This window comes from Diceros bicornis, chromosome 20 (genome assembly GCF_020826845.1).
Source record: "Diceros bicornis minor isolate mBicDic1 chromosome 20, mDicBic1.mat.cur, whole genome shotgun sequence".
Lineage (NCBI taxonomy): Eukaryota > Metazoa > Chordata > Mammalia > Perissodactyla > Rhinocerotidae > Diceros > Diceros bicornis.
This window is the reverse complement of record NC_080759.1, coordinates 53,517,798-53,537,743: the sequence shown is the minus strand read 5'-3', so window position 1 is coordinate 53,537,743 and position 19,946 is coordinate 53,517,798. Positions and strand designations below refer to the sequence as shown.

Genomic DNA, 19,946 nt, shown 5'->3' with positions numbered 1-19,946 from the left:
GCTTAAGATAGAGAGCATTTCCACCACCATAGTCAGTTTCCTCTGAACTCCTTTCTGCTCAATCACCACCCATCAGAGGCAGCCACTGCTGATTCCCAACTCCGTGGATTAGTTTAGCCAGCAGTGGGACTTGGGTGGAATCACATAGCGTGTGCTCCGGTGTCTGACTTCTTTCATGAGACATAATGGTTTTGAGGTCTATTCATGTTGTGTGTATCACTAAGTTGCTTGCCCCCCCCCCATTTTTAACAGCTTTATTGAGGTGTAATTCATATGCCATATAATTTTTTTAAGTATTTTTTATAATTTTATTTATTTATTTTTTCCGCCAAAGCCCCAGTAGATAGTTGTATGTCATAGCTGCACATCCTTCTAGTTGCTGTATGTGGGACGCGGCCTCAGCCTGGCCGGAGAAGCGGTGCGTCGGTGCGCGCCCGGGATCCGAACCCGGGCCGCCAGCAGTGGAGCGCGTGCACTTAACCGCTAAGCCACGGGGCCATATGCCATATAATTTGTCATATTTCGTTATGGCATATTTCATTATGAATTTTTTTAATGTGGCGAAATATATATAACATAGTATTTCCCATTTTAACCATTGTAACCAGCATGCAATTCAGTGGCATGAATTACATTCACAAGGTTCTGCAACCGTCACTGTTACCTATTTCCAAAACTTTTTCATCACTCAAACAGAAATTCTTTAACCATTAAGCAAACACTCTCTATCCCCTCCTGCCCGTAGTTGCGGTAACCTCTAGTGTACTTTCCGTCTCTGAATTTGCCTATTTTAGAAATTTCACATAATGGAATCATACAGTATTTGTCCTTTTGTGTCTGACTTCTTCACTCAGCATAATGTCTTCAGGGTTCATCCATGTTGTAGCATGTATCAGAATTTCACTCCTTAATTTAAAGGAATAATATTCCATTGTATGGATAGACCACATTTTGTTTATCCATTCATCTGTTGATGGACACTGTTTCTGATCAACTCACTGTTGATGGGTTGTATCTACCTTTCGGCTATTGTGAATAATGCTGCTATGAACATGGGTGTACAAATATCTGTTCAAGTCCCTGCTTTAAATTCCTTTGGGTACATACCTACTAGTGGAATTGCTAGATCATATGGTAATTCTATGTTTAGCTGTTTGGGGAACCATCAAACTGTTTTCCACAGTGGCTGCACCATTTTACATTCCCATCAACAGTGTCCAAGGGTTCCAGTTTCTCCACATCCTTGCCAACATGTAATTTTCTAGTTTTTTTCTTCTTTTTCTTATAATAATCATCTTAGTAGGTGTGAAGTGGTTTCTCATTGTGGATTAGATTTGCATTTCCTGCATGACTGATAATGTTGAGCATATTTTCATATGCTTATTGGCCATTTGCATGCCTTTGGCTAAGTTGTTTTTTATGCTATCATTACTTCGTTGAGATACAACTTACACATGATGAAATGCATAACTCTTAAGAGTCCTTCTCAGTGAATTTAGACAAATGAACATACACACATATATGTCACCCAGATCAAGATATATGATGTTTCCATTACCCTAGAAAGTTTTCTCATACCCCTTTCCAGTAATCCCTTTCACTATTTTTTGTCACCATAGATTAATTTTGCCTGTCCTTGGATTTCATTAAATGGAATCAAACAGCATATACTTTTTTGTGTCTGGCTTATTTCATTAGATGTAATATGTTTGCGATCTATTGGTATTGTTGCATGTATCAAGATTTTGTTCTTTTTGTTGCTGAGTAGTATTCCTAAGTTTGAATATAGCAGAGTTTGCTTATTCAATCTCTTGATAATGAATATTTGGGTTGCTTGCAACTTTTGGCTGTTATGAACAAAGCTGCCCTAAACATTCTTATACACATCCTTATGTGGATATAGACTTTTATATATCTCGGGAATATTCCTGTGAGTGGAATTGCTGTGTTATAGGTAGGCATGTGCTGAGCTTCATTAGAAACTGCCAGTTTCCCAATATGGTTGTTCCATTTTACACTCCCACCTGCTGGGAACACGAGAGTTCCACACCCTCACCAGCATTTGCTATTGTCAGTCTTTTTAATTTTAGCCTTTCTGGTGGGTGTATGGTGGTATCTCAGTATGGGTTTAATTTGCATTTCCCTGATGACTAATGATATCAAGAGCCTTCACATTTGGAAAAGGTTATAATTTAAATTTTTGCATTAAAAAAATCAAATTAGAAGACATTACTGAACACCTGGAGAACAGACATCCCGAAGCCCAGAATGTTACGTTGGAGCCATCTGCCCTGACAGCTATGAGTCAGACAGATGTCAGTTTCAATTACAGCTTCAATCACAAAGGAGTTGCCAAATCAGTTAAAAAAAAAGGCAGGGGTGGGGGCACACATTTAACGAATATTTTGAAAATAGAAAGAAGAAAATGGCAAGGCTCTCCCCTTCCACCTCATCTCCCACCTGAGAGGCAGGTTTTCAGAAGGAAAATCCAATCACGACGCATCCTGCTTAAGACCTTCAGTGATTCTCCACTAGCTTCAGTCACAATTCAGACTCCTTAGCCCTCCACAACAACCCTTCATGATCTCATGACCCGTCCCTTCATCTGTGGGCAGCTGGGTGAATACTTGTAACTTCCCAGATTCCCCGTGGGAGAGTTCTCAGCTCCCAGCTTTTGCATATGCTTCTCTGACACTTGGAAGGCCGTCCCCATCCTCCCTGGGCCTCCTGCCTTTGTTTGGCTAACAAGGCTCAGTCTTGTTGGTGCCAGCCCCTCCCCCAGCCTGGACCAGTTTCCAGTCCTCTGTCCTCCTGTAGTCCCCTGGGGCAGGGCTCATCATCGTTTACTCCCCCGTCTCCTTCCCCAGACTGAATTTCCTAAGGGAAAGGACTGTCTGATTTCAAAGTTCATCTTTGTCTCAACACTCAGCCCAGGGACCTGTAGACCTGCAGTACCAGCTTGTCGGACAGTGGACGATGCTTATGGGTTGATGAAGAGAGTGTTCTGAAAGTGATGTGACCTCCTCCCCCAGGAGCCTGCTTTCCGTTGGATTTGTTTTGTTACACACATTGTAGGGCTAATATTCCTAAATCTGTAAGACAAATACAAACCACAAAATCCTGCATTCACGTTCTTCCTGTGACCACTCCATCCCTGCCTACTACAAGAATCTGCCCTTTGCCCCCGTGGGACCAGGGATTACTTAGTGAAGGATCAGGGAGCCTGGTGGCAGGTGAGACCAATTAGGTGGCATTTGAGGGGGTGTTGTAGGCACCTGGGCTGGGACTAGGTAAGAATTTGATACATGTCTGACAGAGACTGGGCATGCCAAGAAAGTGGACGTGCATCCCCATTAAAAGAAAAACCAGTCAAAATAAAAATTAACAGGAAATGCAAGCTGGGTTGTGTTTCTGGCATCTCTGAAGGGGTGACTGAGAAGTCTGGACCCTGGGCTTGCAGGAGCAGTGGCGGCCATCATCACCATCCATCCGAGAGCCCCACCCTGCACACCGGTGCACCTGACACTTTATATCCTATAGACCGGTTGGGGGCTTGTGAAAATGATTCACTGGGTCTGGGCTGGGGCCCAGGGTTCTGCATTCTTAACAGGCTCCCAGGAGATGCTGCTGCTGCTGGTCCAGGGACCCCACTTTGAGTGGCCAGGGTCGAACCTGAGCCAATCAGAACATAGCAAATAGGTTGTTTGGGGGAATGATTAGCCAGGTTATTTATTCTCCATTGATTGGATTGGATTGTACCAAATTATGCCCCACTCTGTGTGACACAAACCAGTCTTTGTGCATTGCAGACTCAATATTTGTGAAGAAATTGCCTTGAAAATAGTTGTAGAGTTTTATTCATCATGAGTAAAACACACTATCGTCTGAGTGCCCACAGCAGACCCGCTGGGTGGGAGCTTTGGAGTGAGAAACAATTGGCTGACTAAGCTAAACATCCAACAGGGTTTCAATTCTTTGAGTTCGATGTAATGGACAAGTAGGATTCCTTTCTTGAAACTTTATTTGTTTGCAAGAAATTAAGCTGATCATAACCTGTAGATCCTGAAAGGTCTAATTTATTTTTCATTCATTGTTTGCTTGCTTGATTACAAATTTATTTCCCCTCTCCCCAACTCTTTCAAAAAAGGATAAGCAAAAGCTCCCTCTTTTTCTACTGTTTCCTCCCAACTTACGAACTTGTGGTCTACTGCTTATGCAGTCGAACATACAGGAGACTGGGAAGCTTTATCAGAATTTTATCATACTCAAAAATTTTTAATTTTCTGGTTATTAAATAGAAGTGTTTATTGTAGGAGAAAATGGGACTTTTTACTACAGAAAAGAAAAAGAAGTCCCCCAGAGTGTCATCATCCAGAATCAATCACTACTGAAATCTTGGTGCATTTCTTTCTAGTTTTTTTTTTTCAAGCATTGTTGATAATTTTACAGACCTGTTTATAAAAGTATATATTTTTTCATAATTTAAACCTTTCCTCATGACTAATATCCTTCACATACCTCATTTTTACTAATTTTGATAACATAAGATTATACGATAGAAAATTAACTTTTTTTCTAATTTCAAAAGGAGAACATTTTTGAAAAAAGGAAAAAAATAGCATTATTCTCACGTCTTCTGAGAATATAGTGAATCCTGATTTAAGCCCAGAGGGGAAATTTTCTTAGCTGGTTTGTGGCATTAATTATATATCTCTCTCTACCTTGCATAATATCTAGTAGATTTCAGTGGTTGGTTATTAATGAAATCTGAGTACATCTTATTTAATTCTGTATTTCTTTGTATAAACATTTATTCAGTCTTAATCCAAGGATCCAGTTCTCAAGACAGAAACATCAATTGTCTGTTAACAGGTGTGGACTTCAGAAGACTGTGAATGGATGTTGTCAGTAGTCTCTCCTATGACTCGTTTGTGTTTGTATTGCTCACCTAATGCTGCATAGATCACCCCAAAATACAGTGGCTTAAAAGAACAATCAGCGTGTATTTTCTCTCACAGTTTCTGTGGCTCCGGAATTCAGGAGCAGCTGGGCGGGCAGTTCTGACTTGGTCTCTCCTGAGGCTGCCGACACACGGCGGCTGGGCTGTGTGGTCTGAAGGCTTGAGGGGGCTGGAGGGGCCGCTTCTATGGTGGGAGGATGAGGCCCATGCTCCCTGCTGCTGTGGTTCACCCCGCCGAGCTCTTTCTCACCTGGCAGAGTGGCTTCTGCTCCATTCGGGCTTCTGTATTTTGTTCCTCCAGTTCTTCTCTCTCTTTAAAGTTCTCTCTTGAGCTTTGTATATCCATCCTAAAAATTCCGAGCTTAGCTTCAAAAAGATAAGTGGTGGGGCCGCTTGGTGGTGTAGTGGTTAAGTTTGCACGCTCCTCCTCGGCAGCCTGGGGTTCTTGGGTTCAGATCCCTGGTGCAGACCTTCACATCGCTTATCAAGCCATGCTGTGGCAGGCGTACCACATATAAAGTAGAGGAAGATGGGCATGGATGTTAGCTCAGGGCCAGTCTTCCTCAGCAAAAAGAGGAGGATTGGCAACAGATGTTAGCTCAGGGCTAAGCTTCCTCAACAACAACAACAAAAAACAATAAGTGAATAAACAGTGAGACGAATGAACACATTATTATTGACTGTCACTGCCTCAGGTCACCCGTTAGTTGACAGGTGTGGCTTCCTGTCACTGGATCCTTGCCAGATGACTATGTGACTACCATTGCCAGCACTGGGAAAATTAGACCAGCCTCTGAGATATATATAGACACTGGATTAGAAGAGAGACCATAGTTGAAGAAAGTAGTTTCCTAAAATGACTAATAATCTAAAATTATAAATCCAAACCAGAGGTTTTCAGTGTTAATAAAATTCACATTTTATGCAAAATTTAGTCTAAAGGGGAATCGTTTTGAATTAGGACAAGTTTGAATTTATCTACTCCTAATCCAAAGGCTACTAGGTGAGCCCTGCCTCTGAAAGAGTTTTCCTGATATACTTTATACATTTTATCTTTAGTAATGTTTGTTTTATTTCTTTATTTAAAACAATTTATTAGGCATATCTTTATTTGATGCAGAAAAGCATGAATAAAAATATAAACATCACCTATCACCCCATTGCCAAAATAACTTTATTTATATAATTAAAAAATGCGTGCACCTTGAGAGGACATTGAAACAGATCGAAAATATATAATAAAACTTTAAAGGTTACTCTTTTACAGTACGTGTCTTGAAGGTGGCCAGTTAAATTTCTTGTGCCTCCTTCCAGAAAAATAAAAGACTTTTTATGGACATAGCCATTGCAGGAGCCGTGCACACATTTAAAAGTTCACACACAAAGAGGTCATATCATATACACTGTTCTGACCTGTGGTTATTATTATTTTTTATGTAATGCTATCCCACCAAGATCTTTCCACGTCAGCACCGGCATTCCAACCTCATTCCTGTTGTGACATAGCGTTCCATAGCGAGTGTTTAATTAGCCAGTCACCTCTTGATGTACATTTGGGTTGTTTTCAGGCTTTTGCAGTTACAGATCTCTTGACATACTTTTGATGTCCCTAAAGTAAATTCCTTGGGGTGGAATTCTTTTTCGCACTGAGGAAGGTTGGCTCTGAACTAACATCTGTTGCCAGTCTTCCTCTTTTTGCTGAGGAAGATTGGCCCTGAGCTAACACCTGTGCTAGTCTTCCTCGATTTTGTATGTGGGTTGCTGCCACAGGATGGCCACCGAGGACAGTGTAGGTCCGAGCCTGGGAACCGAAGCCGGGCCACTGAAGTGGAGCACGCTGGAGTCAACCACTAGGCCACAGGGCCGGCCCCAAGGTGGAATTCTTGAGCCTGCTTTCGTTGTCTTTGCACTTGGCTGTTGCTTTCACATCTGTATTATTCACCCCAGATCTGGCCGCACCAGCCTAGAGTGATAATTACGACACTGTCTTCTTTGAGGTTTCCCTGGGACCTCAGGTAATTTCCTTACTTGATTTGGAAGTAAGATAAAAAGCTCGAGGCTCACGTTACTGTGTGTCTGTGCCTCAGTTTAGAGTCAGTTGAGTGCTGTGCGAGGTGGGAGATACTGACACATTCCAGGGGCGTTTCATTCATGCAACAAGTTCTTCTCGAGTGTCTTGTAGATGACAGGCACTGGGGAAACAAAGTGAAAAGGACGTGGTCCTTCTCCACTTGGAGCTCACCGTCTAGGGAGGTGCGGTGTGTGCAGGGCAGCCTACTGAGAACATGAGAAAATGGGTGTAAAGGGACTTGAACCAAGACTAGCAGGGGGATCAGACATGAGCCAGGCAGACTAGGCAATGGGGGCTGTGGGGTGGGAGGAAAGGCCCTCCAGGTGGATGCCACTACACATGCAAAGGCCTGGAGGCAGGGCAAACCGAGGCAGGGTAGTGGTGGGCTTCGGCGTGGGGGAGGACCCAGACGTGGAGACTGTGTGTGGCCACGTTAGAGGCGAGGAGCCACGGTCCGCAGTGTGCTCAGGCACTAAATGGTACCGCCTAGGACAGTGGTCCCAGGGTGGTGGACTGGCCTTGCGTGAACGCGTTTGGAATAGCTGGCATGACATAGTTACCAGATTTTTATTTTGTAAGCTAAGAAAGAAATTAAAAAGATAATCATAAACTCTGTCCCCGTCATTTTATAAATGAAAGTACATTTTGTGCTCAATCAAGTAGCAAAGACATAATCTTAAAATAAATGACAATGCTTCCCAAGGAAAAAGTAAATAGAAGGCAACTATTGATACATTTATAAATGTACACTACTGTACATGTCATATATAAATGTATATATAGAGAGGTTATACATATATATACACATATGTGTAGGTTATGTTTGGACAGGCTGTGTTTGCTGTGGTAGCAAACAACCCCAAATCTCAGGGGTGTAAAATAACAGAGGTTTGCTTCTTGCTTGTTCGTGCGCCTGTGGGTCGGCTGGAGGTGCAGTGGGCTCTGCTCTCCATGCCCTCACACGGAGACCCAGGCTGAGGGACAGTCCATCTCTGAGCTTTGAGGATAGTCAAAGGCAGAAAAAAAGAGAATGTGGCAGATCATGTGCTGTCTCTTAAAACTTCCGTTTGGAAGTGACACATGCCATTTCGCTTACATTTCATCACCCGAAGCAAATCAGATAGTCAAATCTGACTTCAAAAAGAGTGGGTGAATGCGATTCTGCCACGTGGTGGGCAGACGATGTGGAGCAGCCCCCGTGGCGACCACGACTGGATTGTCCTTGATTTTAAGTTTTGCTGTGTACCTTCCCCACCTCCTTCATGGACCATCACTCTTAACTTGCACGAGTATCTGTCCTATACGTGCCAGTGATGGGGTCAGAGAAAGAGAATGGAGAAAGTCTTTTCATCAAGAAGGATGTTTTTGAGGACCACTAAGGGTTACTTGGGACAACAAGACACACTAGATAATGAGCTTCCAACTACTTGTTTTTCTGCTCGACTCTCTGTGAGTTCATCTTATCATTTAGAGCTCGACATTTTGAGTAAACAACTCTCAACAGCAATTTCCTTTGCCCCTCTCTAGGAGATGCAGCAATTGGCCTATTCCTAGCAGTTTAAGCACAATTTAGGGCATCCTCTCGTGACCTGTTGTCTCGTTAATATTAAATTTTTAAATGTTGATTACACATTAAAATTGTAATATTTTGTACGTGTTGGGTTAAATAAAATATATTATTAAAATAAATTTTACCCATTTCTTTTTGCTTTTTTTAATGTGACCAGCAGAAAATTTAAAATTAAATCTGTGGCTTACATTTGTGGCTCCCATTAAATTTTATTGGATAGTGCTGACCTCGAATATATAAAGAATTTAGACGATCGATAAGGAAAAGAAACCGATAGGAAATGGGCCGAGGATGTAAATAAATCATTCACTGAAGAGGAAATATGGATGGCCAATCAACACATTGAAAGATCTTCAATCTGACGGGCGATTGAGGGAAAGCAAGTTAAAAACACAATAACAGTGTGTGCCCATTGATTGGAAAGTTAAAAGTCAGTGTTTAGTCACAGTATTGGATATGGGTGAGAATGGAGAGAACTGTAACTTTCATACACCGATGGCAGCGTTTTAAGTGGTTGCAACAACTTTGGAGAACATTTTGTCACAATTCTGCCCCCAGCTAGTCCACTTATAGGGGTAGTTCTCGCCGGGGGCGGGGGGGCCATTTTGCCCCCCAGGGGACATTTGGCAATGTCTGCAGACATTTTTGGTTGTCATAAATGGAGGATGAGAGATGCTACTGTCATTTAGTGAGTAGAGCTGGGGATCCAGCTGCACATCCCACACCAGGTGGGGCTGCCCCTCACAGTAAAGAGCTCTCGCCCCGAATGTGAATGGTGCTGAGATCGGGGACCCTGACTCAGGGACTCGGAGTCTAAGCTCAGGGCCCGGGCGTATCAGGAGATGCAGATCAGGGTTTTATTTCAGTGCTCCATTTACAGTTGTGGGATTTGGAAATGACTTAAATGGCTATCAGCTGCGGGGGGGGGGGGTCCGTGACTAGTGAGGGGCCCGTATGCTAAGATGCTACAGTAGTCACAATGTGCTTGCCTCATATTTGAGTAGATCTCCCGTCCAGCATTGAGTATAAATCAAGTTGCGGGCTCATATGTACATGCAAATACTATTTTTTGTAACTATTTCAAACACAAAATACTACTCTATCTTTAATGTCTTGTTATCATGCGCAGGTGATACAAACTCAAAAGCAAGATGAGGAAGGACACACACCCGTACCTATGGGTGGTCCCCTCTGGGGAGGAAGGGAATAAAAGGGGACGTCAACTCCTGGAATGTTGATTTCTTACAGAAGTTTGAAGCAATTATGACAAAACATTAGCTTTTGTTCATGTAGCTGGCGAGACATGGGTGTTTGTTATGTTACTTAACTTTTATTTTGATTTTCTCAATATTTGGCATTTTTTCGCAATAAACACTCATACACACATACTGAAGGGGGCTGCAGGAACGGCCTGAGCAGGAAAAGATTACCAGCGGCTGTGCAGGCTTCTGTTTGGTTTGCTGCGTCCCCCAGCGTGGAGCTGGGCCCAGCCCAAGCAGACCCTCGGTAAGCGTTTGTGGGAGGAGCCATACATGGATGCTCTGTGGGGCGTGTTACGGTGAGCGGCTTCTGAGAGGTGCCAGGGCCACACCCTCCAGTGGGATGACCTCTGGGGACCTGCCTGCTGGCCAGGTGGTCACCCCCACACCTCACCCCTTTGCACCAGACCTGGACATGCCCATGACCCTCCAGACTTCCAGCAACACATCACAGAAAGTAATCCAGCTCAAGATGCTGAAAACCACACCTAGGGAGCCTCATAAGTGTATGTATTTAAAGGAAAATGGATCTTATATAAATTGCATGCAAATGTGAATTCCTGGGGAGACCCTTCAGAGAGGAAGTCTGCTGCCTGGGCTTTGCGACTGCGTTCATTCAACAATGTTAAGACTTACTTGGGAAGGGTTTGCCTTGAATGACACCCATTTCCTAGTTTAATGAGGAATTTAAGACTAGCAGTGGCGGTTCATGTACGCACTTGGGCTTCTCTACAAGGTGCAAGTGTTGAGGAATCCCTACCCTACAGGTGTGCCCCCTCCTACGCTCACTCCATGTTGGACCCAGGGAAAGGACTCCTGCCTGTTGTGCGGGGCTGCGAGCTTCATTACCCACCATTTTTCTATCATATGTTGAAATAATGAACTGGTGTTATGGGAAATTAGAATTATTAAGATTTTTATAGAATACCCCTCCCTTTGGAATCTCGTTGGGAGAGAAGCTTAATTAGATGGTGAGGAGGTGATTTCAAAAGACTCACAGCATGGAAAGTCCAAGTCAGTCGTGGCTCATAGGGTCTGTGTGCCCACATCACCGAGTGAGGCTGACCCAGGAAGCCGGTCAGTCACAGGGACCTCATCCCTCTATGTGCTATTGTATTCACTGTCACCAAATGGTATAACATTGTTATCCCAGATTCCCACCTCCACCGCCCAGTGGAATATTCTTTTCTTAGGCCCCTGATTTTAATTTGTATCATCTTAAAAGTCAATGAAGGAAAACTGTTGACATTTTGATTCTAGAAGGCCAGCCTACTATCTCTTTTATCATGCTGGTCTGACGGACTTCCAGGCTCACAAACAATCCTTCTCCTCCGATTATGGACTTGGCAGATCTTCTCCCATCGGTCCCCTGGCCTAATGAGCCATCCCAGTTGTAAACGTGCCTCAAGGGACTGGGAAACATTTCTCAGACGGAGTAAAACACCCGTCACACAAATCTGCAAAGGTTTTATGAGATATATCACACAAAAGCAACATTCACAAAGTGATAGTTTGGGTGAGAATTATTTAAATTCTGCAAGTTCAGGCAATGTTCCTGTAATTGTAGTTGCTGGATATTTTGGCCTTCCCAATGTGCAGGGTTGATGTCCGTAGGCGTATGTGCCAAGCTGGGGGTGGCAGCGGGCTGAGGGTGGACATTACCTGCTGTCCATGTACCATCTGGGAAGAAACCGATTCCTGAAAATCCTATTCCTCATTCATTTATTGAACAAATACACATCAGCTCTGCATTGTTCTCAGGGCTGGGGATCAGCAGTAACCAACGTAGATCAAATTCCCGTCCTGGAAATTACTTTCTCGTCATGTTGCTGAATCATAAAAGAGATTATTCAAACTATGCCTAACACACTTTACCCGACAAATTATGCCCATGTTAGCAGTAACGCATGGCCACCTTTCAGAAACGTATCTTTAGAGGACCAGTGTTCCTAAATTCTTTCGTAAAGCTGCATAAACTTTTCCCCCTTCCTCTCGGTGCTATTATTATGGAGAAAGGCGTTTTTTGAAATGGATTTTCAAGTAACTGAATTTACTCTCTTGGTTCTGAACTTTAAAAAATTATGCTATGAATGATGGAATTTTTTCTCACTCTTGAACGTGGGTAATATCCCTTTTCTCCTGGATGATCAGGATAATTACTATATCTATTCTTATACAGATGGCTGCGGGGTTTGGATGTGCTTCTTGTGTCTCAGGCTCTTCCCTTGGCTGTGTGCCAGCTCTCGTTCCTTCCGCTGACTGCCCCTCCTTCCCTCCTCACAGATGGTTCTTTTATTTAGCTGTTTACAATGGTTGTTATAAAACTGTATTTTCTAATGAGAATGTTATTAATGTAAATATCATGTTTGCTTACTTATTTTGCATTTTTCATCGTGTGTGTATATGTCTATCTAACTGTTTATATTTATAGATATCTATAGAGACATACAGACAGATTTATTTTAAGGAATTGGTTAATGCAATTGTAGAGGCTGGCAAGTCCAAAACTTGCAGGGTGGGCTGGCAGGCTAGAGACCCAGGGAAGAGTTATAGTTCAAGCCCAAAGGCAGTCTGCTGGCAGAATCCTGGCTTGAGGGAGGTCAGTCTTTTTCTATTCAGGCCTTCAACTGATTGGATGAGGCCCACCCACAGCATGGAGGGTTATCTGCTTTACTCAATATCTACTGATTTAATGTTAATCTCACCAAAGTACCCTCACAGAAACATCGGGAATAATGTTTGACCAACTATCTGGGTACACATAAAATTATCACACATAAAATTAACCACCACACACCCCCCTTCCCCTTTTTTTCTACAAAGGATACTACTCTTAATATTTTGGTGTAATCCTTCTATATGTTTTCCATGCCTTTTTTGGTTGTTTTTCTGTGTGTGTGTTGAGAGCTTTAATCCATTTAGATGATGATCAACTTGCTTCCCTCCTGCCCCATCCCTTTAATCTGTTAACATAATAAATGATGTTATTAGAATCCTGGTGTTAGATCATCCTTTCTTCCTGAAAGGAATGGGGTTTTGGTTTATTCATATTTTTTGATGTGAAAACCTTCACAATTTTTAAACAGAAACATCTCAACTTATTTTCTTCATTGCTCCAACTTTTCTGCTGTGTGTAGACTTTGAAAATTAGTGTCGTGTTTTGAGGGTCTAGAATTTCTAGCTGAGCTGCAAATGGAGGTTTCTACTTGTAGGTAGCTGACTTATTTTTTTCTTAGTCATAGTACTTTATTCTCATGAATGCTTTGCTTGTAATTTAAGAAAGAAGCTACCTGTGGCTTCAGGGAAGCGTTGGCAAGTGTTCTGTCGACTCAGCAAGTGGACTGTATTTGCTTTTGTGACAAATCTTTTGTTCTGGTTTGTCTTGGGAGACAACGGTCAGAGATTGCCAAGGATTGTACCTCTCCTCCCACCTTCCTGTGGGGGGCTGCTCCAGCTACAACAGAGAGCGTATACTATAGTTAAACACTACTTTTACACATGGAAATGTCAGACTTTCAGAACAGACCCATGGAAGGTAGGGGATAACAGTAATTATTTTCAACAGAAATGTAAGTCTCTGTGTGGGAAGGCTAGAGTTACTACTTCTGTGTCTGATACCAGTTAACCGTGAGCCCTCGAATTTAGTAATCTATTTTTTTTTCTGATAAGCTTCATTTCTGACCTAAGGTTATGCTAAGATTTCCCCGGCTGCTATCAGCAGAGGCCTGCTGCACAGCGAGAAAGTCTTACCTTAAGTGGTCAGAGGAGCGTGAGAGGAAGGGGAAGGGGCTGTGGTTCCAGAACAGACCCTTCAGTGGCTGGGAAGGAAGGAGTGGAGGTGAGGGAGATCCCTAAAGAGAGAGCTGAATCAAGAGCCTGGTACTTCGGGAGATCTGGAGAGCATCCCTCTGTTATCCACCGATGGAAATTCCTCCTTTTAACCCCGGTCCTTAAATGTAGGTTGGGTGGCAGGACTGGCAAAGTGGATGCTTTTGTGATGTTTCTACAGGGCAGGTTTGCAATACGTTGTCAAAAGATTTCAAAATAACTCTTTCCTTTAATCCCGAAATACTCCTTCTAAGAATGTCTCCTGAGGAAATAAGGAATGATATGCACAAAGCCTTAGCTTTAGGGGTTTTCATTGCAGGTTCGACTCATAATAGAGAAAAGTGAACAATCTCAGTGTCCAAGAGTAGGGATTCCTTAAATAACTAGGATTCTGCCATATGTAGAATATGATACCCAACATCTGCTGGAAATGTTGACGCAGAAGTATTTTTATGGATGTGAAAAGATGTTGCTGATATATTTCTCAGTGAAATATATAGCAAATAATCCTATTTTGGTTTAAAGAAAAATGCCTTTGTGTGTGTGTGTGCGCGCGTGTGTGTTGGGGGGGTCATGCCTGGACGTTTTGCTTGTGCAATGTCAAATGACAGGATGGGGTCCCTGCTCCCCTCTTCTACCACCAACTTGATTGAACTGATGAAAGTAAGCTGAGGTTCTGTTATTCCTCAGACCCAGCTGTATTTCAGACCCTTGGGGGTGTGCTGCAGATTTCCAAAGGGACAGAGCCTGTATCTCGGGAGCAGCAGATGGAAAAGCCTGCTAGGGCCCAGCACAGACCCAAGCATGCATCTGACACCCAAGGGGATTTTCAGTGATGTCCAGTTACTATGGCTTGTGAATAAGTTAGGAGCCTCTGCATTGCAAGTGGCACAAAACCCAATTCAAATTAGCTTAAGCCACATCCCCCCTCAAAACAACCAAAAAACAATGGGTGTGGCGAGGGGTTATTGGCTCACATCATTGAAAAATCCAGAACCATTCAGGTCAGGTGGAGCTTGCTCCAGCTGCTCACACGGTGTCCCCAGGACTGCTTTCTCCGTCTCTCCACTCTGTCTTCCTCAGTGTGAGCTCCATCCTCAGGCTTTAGGTGGCCTCCTGGGCAGCATCACTCCCTTCCACCCCGAGGGCACAATGCCCATAGAAGCAAAGCTCCCGCCCTCCTCCCTTCTACCCACCCTGAGCGTGGGCGGCCCCCACAGGGCGCCTGCGCAAGCTCCTTGTCTCTCATTGGCCCCGTTGGGTCACATGCCTCTCCCCGACCAATCGCTGTGCCCAAGGCATGGGAGAGGTGATTGGCTTGGAACCTTGGCACCGGGATGAGGTCCCTCCCGCTGGGACTGCCTGGCTGCTGTGTGAAGCCACCGACTTGGTGTTACTTTGCTGTGGCAGCCGCAGGAAACGAATACAATTTCTGAGGCCCCCAAAAAAGTGTTAAACTGAACTGGGAAACACAATGTGTTCAACCCACACATGCGCTTGTTCCGCTTTAAATTCCTGTCTCCTTCCCCGTGGTCCCAACTCCAGTGCCCGCCGTGAGGCTGAGCCACACGCCCCTGGCCTCACCACCTCCGGTGCCCTCGTCCGCTGTCTGACACGCTCCGTCCCTTCCTTCTGTGTTGGGTCTATAGCTCGTGCGTTTCCCTGGTTGGAAGGCAAGGCCCGTGAGGGCGGGGATCCTGGTGTTTCCCAAGCCCAGCGCCTCCCTCGCAGTCCAAGCTCAATGAACATCTGAGAAGGCGCAGACGGCCGGCCCGCTGGAGACCGCCGCTAAGAATCGGGACTCGAGGTCCTCCGCGTCCTCACCGCTGCTGGGGCAGCCCCCCGGGAGGGCACTGGGTGCCCGGGGATCTGCAGTGGTGATGCTCGGGCTCTGCTCCTCTGACCCGCTTCCCTCTTCATTTTTAGACCGGCCTTATTGTCGCCTGCTACCATGGCTTTGTGGATACCGTGGTGGTCTTAGCAGAGTGCCCCCACGTTGACGTCAACTGGCAGGACAGCGAGGGGAACACGGCCCTCATCACGGCTGCGCAGGCAGGTAAGACCCGGCTTCTCCTTCCCTCCCGGAGCCGAGGCCCCACAGCAGCTTCCAGGAGGCGGGGGTGGACGGGTGGGCTGTGCACGAACTCAGCTTGTGAGATGAATGTAGATTAATTGATCAGAATCTTGTTCTGCTACTAAGAGACACAAGAAAAGAGCTGATCAGAGCATGCACGTTCTCCTTGTGCATTTGGGACAGCGCAGAGTTTACCCGTTTGTGCAGGACTCAGTATGGGGCAGATCTAGCTCTGAAACTGCCCAAAGTCTTTGAATATGAAGCTGCAACGGGAACCCAACCTCGTCATCACTTCCCCTAGAGCATCAAGCCCCATCCAGCACTCGGAGACTGGGCAACAGAAAGATGCTGGCGAGCTCACTGGTGGAAGAGACATGATCCTGTGTTAGTGGTAGCTGAAGTATAAAAGTAGACGTATTTGCAAGGTCACCTTGCACTTTAGATGGAAAGCAAAGCCAGGGGCTACTTGCTGAGAGCAATAAGTGGGACCATTGGTGAGAGAGCCGTATAGATGTGTATCGGAGTAAGTGTCCTTCAGCCCAGGATGGTCGTCTCAGGCAGCTGTACTTATGCCAACCTTGCCAAGTGAATTGTGGCGCTCCTCTTCTAGAACTGTATTCACACATTTTTTGAGACAAACAGGAAAGCTGTGCTTGTCACTTCAGAACCACACTTCACTTGTAACCATGGTGTTAACTGGGTTCGTAGCTGACCACTTTCAAAATTCTTGACTTCCAGGATTTTGTATGTTGCATCATTCAGTTCTCAGTTGCAAGCAAAGAAGCTGCTTCCGGCTGAGTTAGGAAGAAAATGCGTTTGTTTATTAAAGGAATGTAGGGCACATGACATTGTTGTTGAGTTGTTGAGAATCGGACTCAGGGCCAGGAAGCTGGAGAAAACGCCCCAAACCACACTGCATGTTCATTCTGAAAAGGGAACGCCTGCCGCTGCCACCAAAAATAGACCTCCCTGTCCCATCTTGCATCATAAGCCAGCGTGGGTGACTCTGGTCCGGGCAGCCGAAGGAGCCTAGAAAAGCCAGCATCTGGCATTTCATCCCCCGTGACGGGAAGTAGTCTGTGCACACCACTTTTCCATCGACGCATAAGGTAGAGAACTCCCCAACTTAGAAAGGGCTCAGCGGCTGTGCTAACACATGTTCACCTCGTCACGTTTCAGGGAGTGAAGCTTTGCCTCTGCGGAGACACTCCAGGCTTTGAAAGCCCAGGCGCCCCACTTTCCGATCAGCACAAGTGTAAAAGGGTACTGTGAGGTGTTTGGTCATCGTGGGCTCATCACTCATTACCTCCCGCTGGCCAGGAACCGGGTCAGGGACCAGGGACGCTGAAGTGAAGGGCAGTTCTGCCCTTGAGTCATTCTCCAGCTGAATAGCTGTCTGGTGGAGCTCTGATGGAGGGTGCGTGGAGCAAGAACACCCCCTCTAGCCTGGTGGGTTAGGACAGGGGTGGTGGAAGAAGGGGGCTTGAGCGGAGTGACAAAGAAGTCAGAGGCAGGCGGTTGCAGCTGATGTGTCACAAAGCCAGGGGGCCACGAGGGAGCTCGGCGTGTCTTAGGAGCAGCGTAGGTTCGTGTGGCTGCAGGATTGCGGCTATCTTGGAGAGGGGAGAGGTGGCCCCAGGAGGAGGCAGGTACCAGATCATTAAGGGTCCAGACGCAATGCAAGGGAATGCATTTGAGTAGCGTGAGGCTGGGTGTGTGGTGACAGGGCCAGATGATCCCGGTGGGTCCAGAGGCGGCTTCGGAGAGCAGAGAAGGAGCAAGAGCTGCGAGACAGAGAGCTCAGGTCTCCGTGGTTGTGATGTGGGCGATGGAGGAGAGGTGGGGCCCGGGACGGCGTTCAGCCTTCTGTGTGGGGGATGACGGTAACTGCAAAGGGGCATATGTAAAAGGATAGGTGGAGAAACTTCAGCTCTATTTGGAGCTCAGGCCTTTGAAATGCTGAGACATCTAACTAAGTTAGAGGTCTCCAGGGCTGGTGGAGACTGTGGAGCCCTAAGCTCCAGTCCCTGCTGAGTGCAGATGGGGGCTCTCAGGAGTTCCTGGGGAGCAGGGCCATGGACACGGGCCAGAGCACGGACAGTAGGAGGATGTAGGGTAACAGGAGATGTCTTTTCTGATTGATTTGCCAGAGCTCTTCGTGTGTTAGGAATATTAGCTGTAGTTTAATACCCATAAGGGTATTCTTGCCTATTTGAAAATGTTTTTATTTTCTATTCACACAGGAATAACAACTTGTCTTTTGCCTTTTTTTTTTTCATTTAATGTTGCAGAGGAATAGTCTGAGTCCAGCCTGCCTCTTGTGTCTTTGTTGATACCCTGATATTTCTTAGACTTGGAAATATCTCCCACCCCATCATTGACATTGAAAACAAACAAACAAAAACCCCCAAAGCCCTCACCGTGGTATATCTCACTTCCTTCTCTCTGTGCTTGTTTGTCTTGGATTAGGTATATTTTTGCTTTAGGAGACATTTTTCTGTGATCTCTTTGCACACTGTGTCTGCCTTGTCTTGTTCTTCCCGGGATTCCTTCTGAGGTGTAGTTGAGGTCACCTGGTCTCACTTCATAACTTTCTCTCATTTTTTTCCTTTCCTCTCCTTTTACTCCGTGATCTGGGGTAATGCATCATATTCCCTCATTGACGTGTTTTTTTGCTGCTCGTTGGATTACGTTTGCTTTTTTCTTCATGAGCATGCCTAGTGTCTTAGTCCATCCAGGCTGCTGTAACAAAATACCATAGACTGGGGGGGCTTAGACAACAGATATTTATTCCTCACAGTTCTGGAGGCTGGAAGTCCAAGATCAAGGTGCCAGGCAATTTGGTCCCTGGTGAGAGCTCTCTTCCTGGCTTGTACCGGATCAGGGCCCCACCCTTACGACGTTGTTTAACCCTAACTCCCTCCATAAGGCCCTGTCTCCAAGTACAGTCACAGTGGGGGTTGGGGCTTCAACATGAATTTGGAGGGATAGAAAATTTATTCAGTACACTCATCTTCCTGCAGGGGCTGTGCTTGCCCTGAACTGGTGTGTTTTAAGTCAAAGATGACATAGATCCTCGCAGGGTTAGAGAGAGGCCCAGCACAGGGAGAAGGAAAGGGTGCATGTGCTCTCCGGCCTCGGTGTGTAGCCTGGAGTGCAGAGGAGAAATTCAGGGCCAAGTGCAGTCACGGCAGCTGCCTCATCACTCTGCTGCATAGTTTCATCTCCAATTGCGTGTGGCGGGGCAGCAGCCTGTGTTAGCCAAGGGTGAGCGCCTCACCCTTGCCTGGTGTCGGCTGCCAAGCACGAGCTGGGAGTGAGGGCACCATGGGCTTCCTGCTTGGCCTCCTGGGGCCTTGGAAATGGCATGGGTGGGTCTCGGTGCATCCCTGCAGCCTGCCTTCTTCCCTGGCCCCGCCCTTCTCATTTTGGGGCATTCCCATGGAGTTTCCCATGATCTATTTAAACAGATGTAATGCCCGATTCTCCCCTGCCACTTGCACCTGTCTCCACTCTCTCCAACAGAAATTCTTTACATTTCTGGCAAGTAGATGGTGTCCTTCTGTGGTTTCTAGCACCACTACTGGCTTCTCCCTATTCCTTCCGTTATGGGTGGGAAGCTGGGACAGGGGACAAGACTCCTGTGTTCACGGCTCCCCGCTCTGACCTCAGGAGAGCTGGGGGTCCCCGGTGGAGCCTCTCCTCCAGCTAGACTTAGATTGTGGGGCAGTTGGCAGGCCTGGAATGGCTGGGATGTATTTAATTCTGTGGTTACCAGAGGCAAGGGTGTTGTGGGGAGTTGTCGGGCTGAGACCCAGACTGGGTGGTGCAGGGGGAGGTGGCAGACGTGGCGGCTGGCCTGGGTGCTTTCTCTACTTGGCCCTGTTGATGCTCTTGTAAGTTGACTGTAAAACATAATACACAGTCTTTGGAAGAAGAACACATAAGGAGTTAAACACATAGAGCAATTAAAATTAAGGGCAAAAATCCCTTAGCTCCTCAACCTCAGGCCTCTCTCATTTTACTTTCTACAGGTAACCATTGTTAACAGTTTGATGCGTAGATGGGTTCTCTTCCATCTTCTTTTTTTAAAAAAATTGTAATGTTTTTTCTCATCTTGTTTTTAAGTTTTCTCTTTTTCCTGGCTTCCGTGATCCTTAGCCTGTTACTGATCTGCTCAAGCT

General features: G+C 45.6%; 1 protein-coding gene across 1 annotated transcript in view; it reads left to right on the top strand.

The window, feature by feature from the left end:
* The window catches only part of ANKRD33B (ankyrin repeat domain 33B), a 68,030-nt gene that overhangs the window by 27,685 nt on the left and 20,399 nt on the right, over positions 1-19,946 (top strand). The window contains exon 2 of the mRNA XM_058564346.1: positions 15,615-15,744. Coding sequence (XP_058420329.1) covers positions 15,615-15,744 — 130 coding nt within the window. The remainder of the gene's footprint in view (positions 1-15,614; positions 15,745-19,946) is intronic.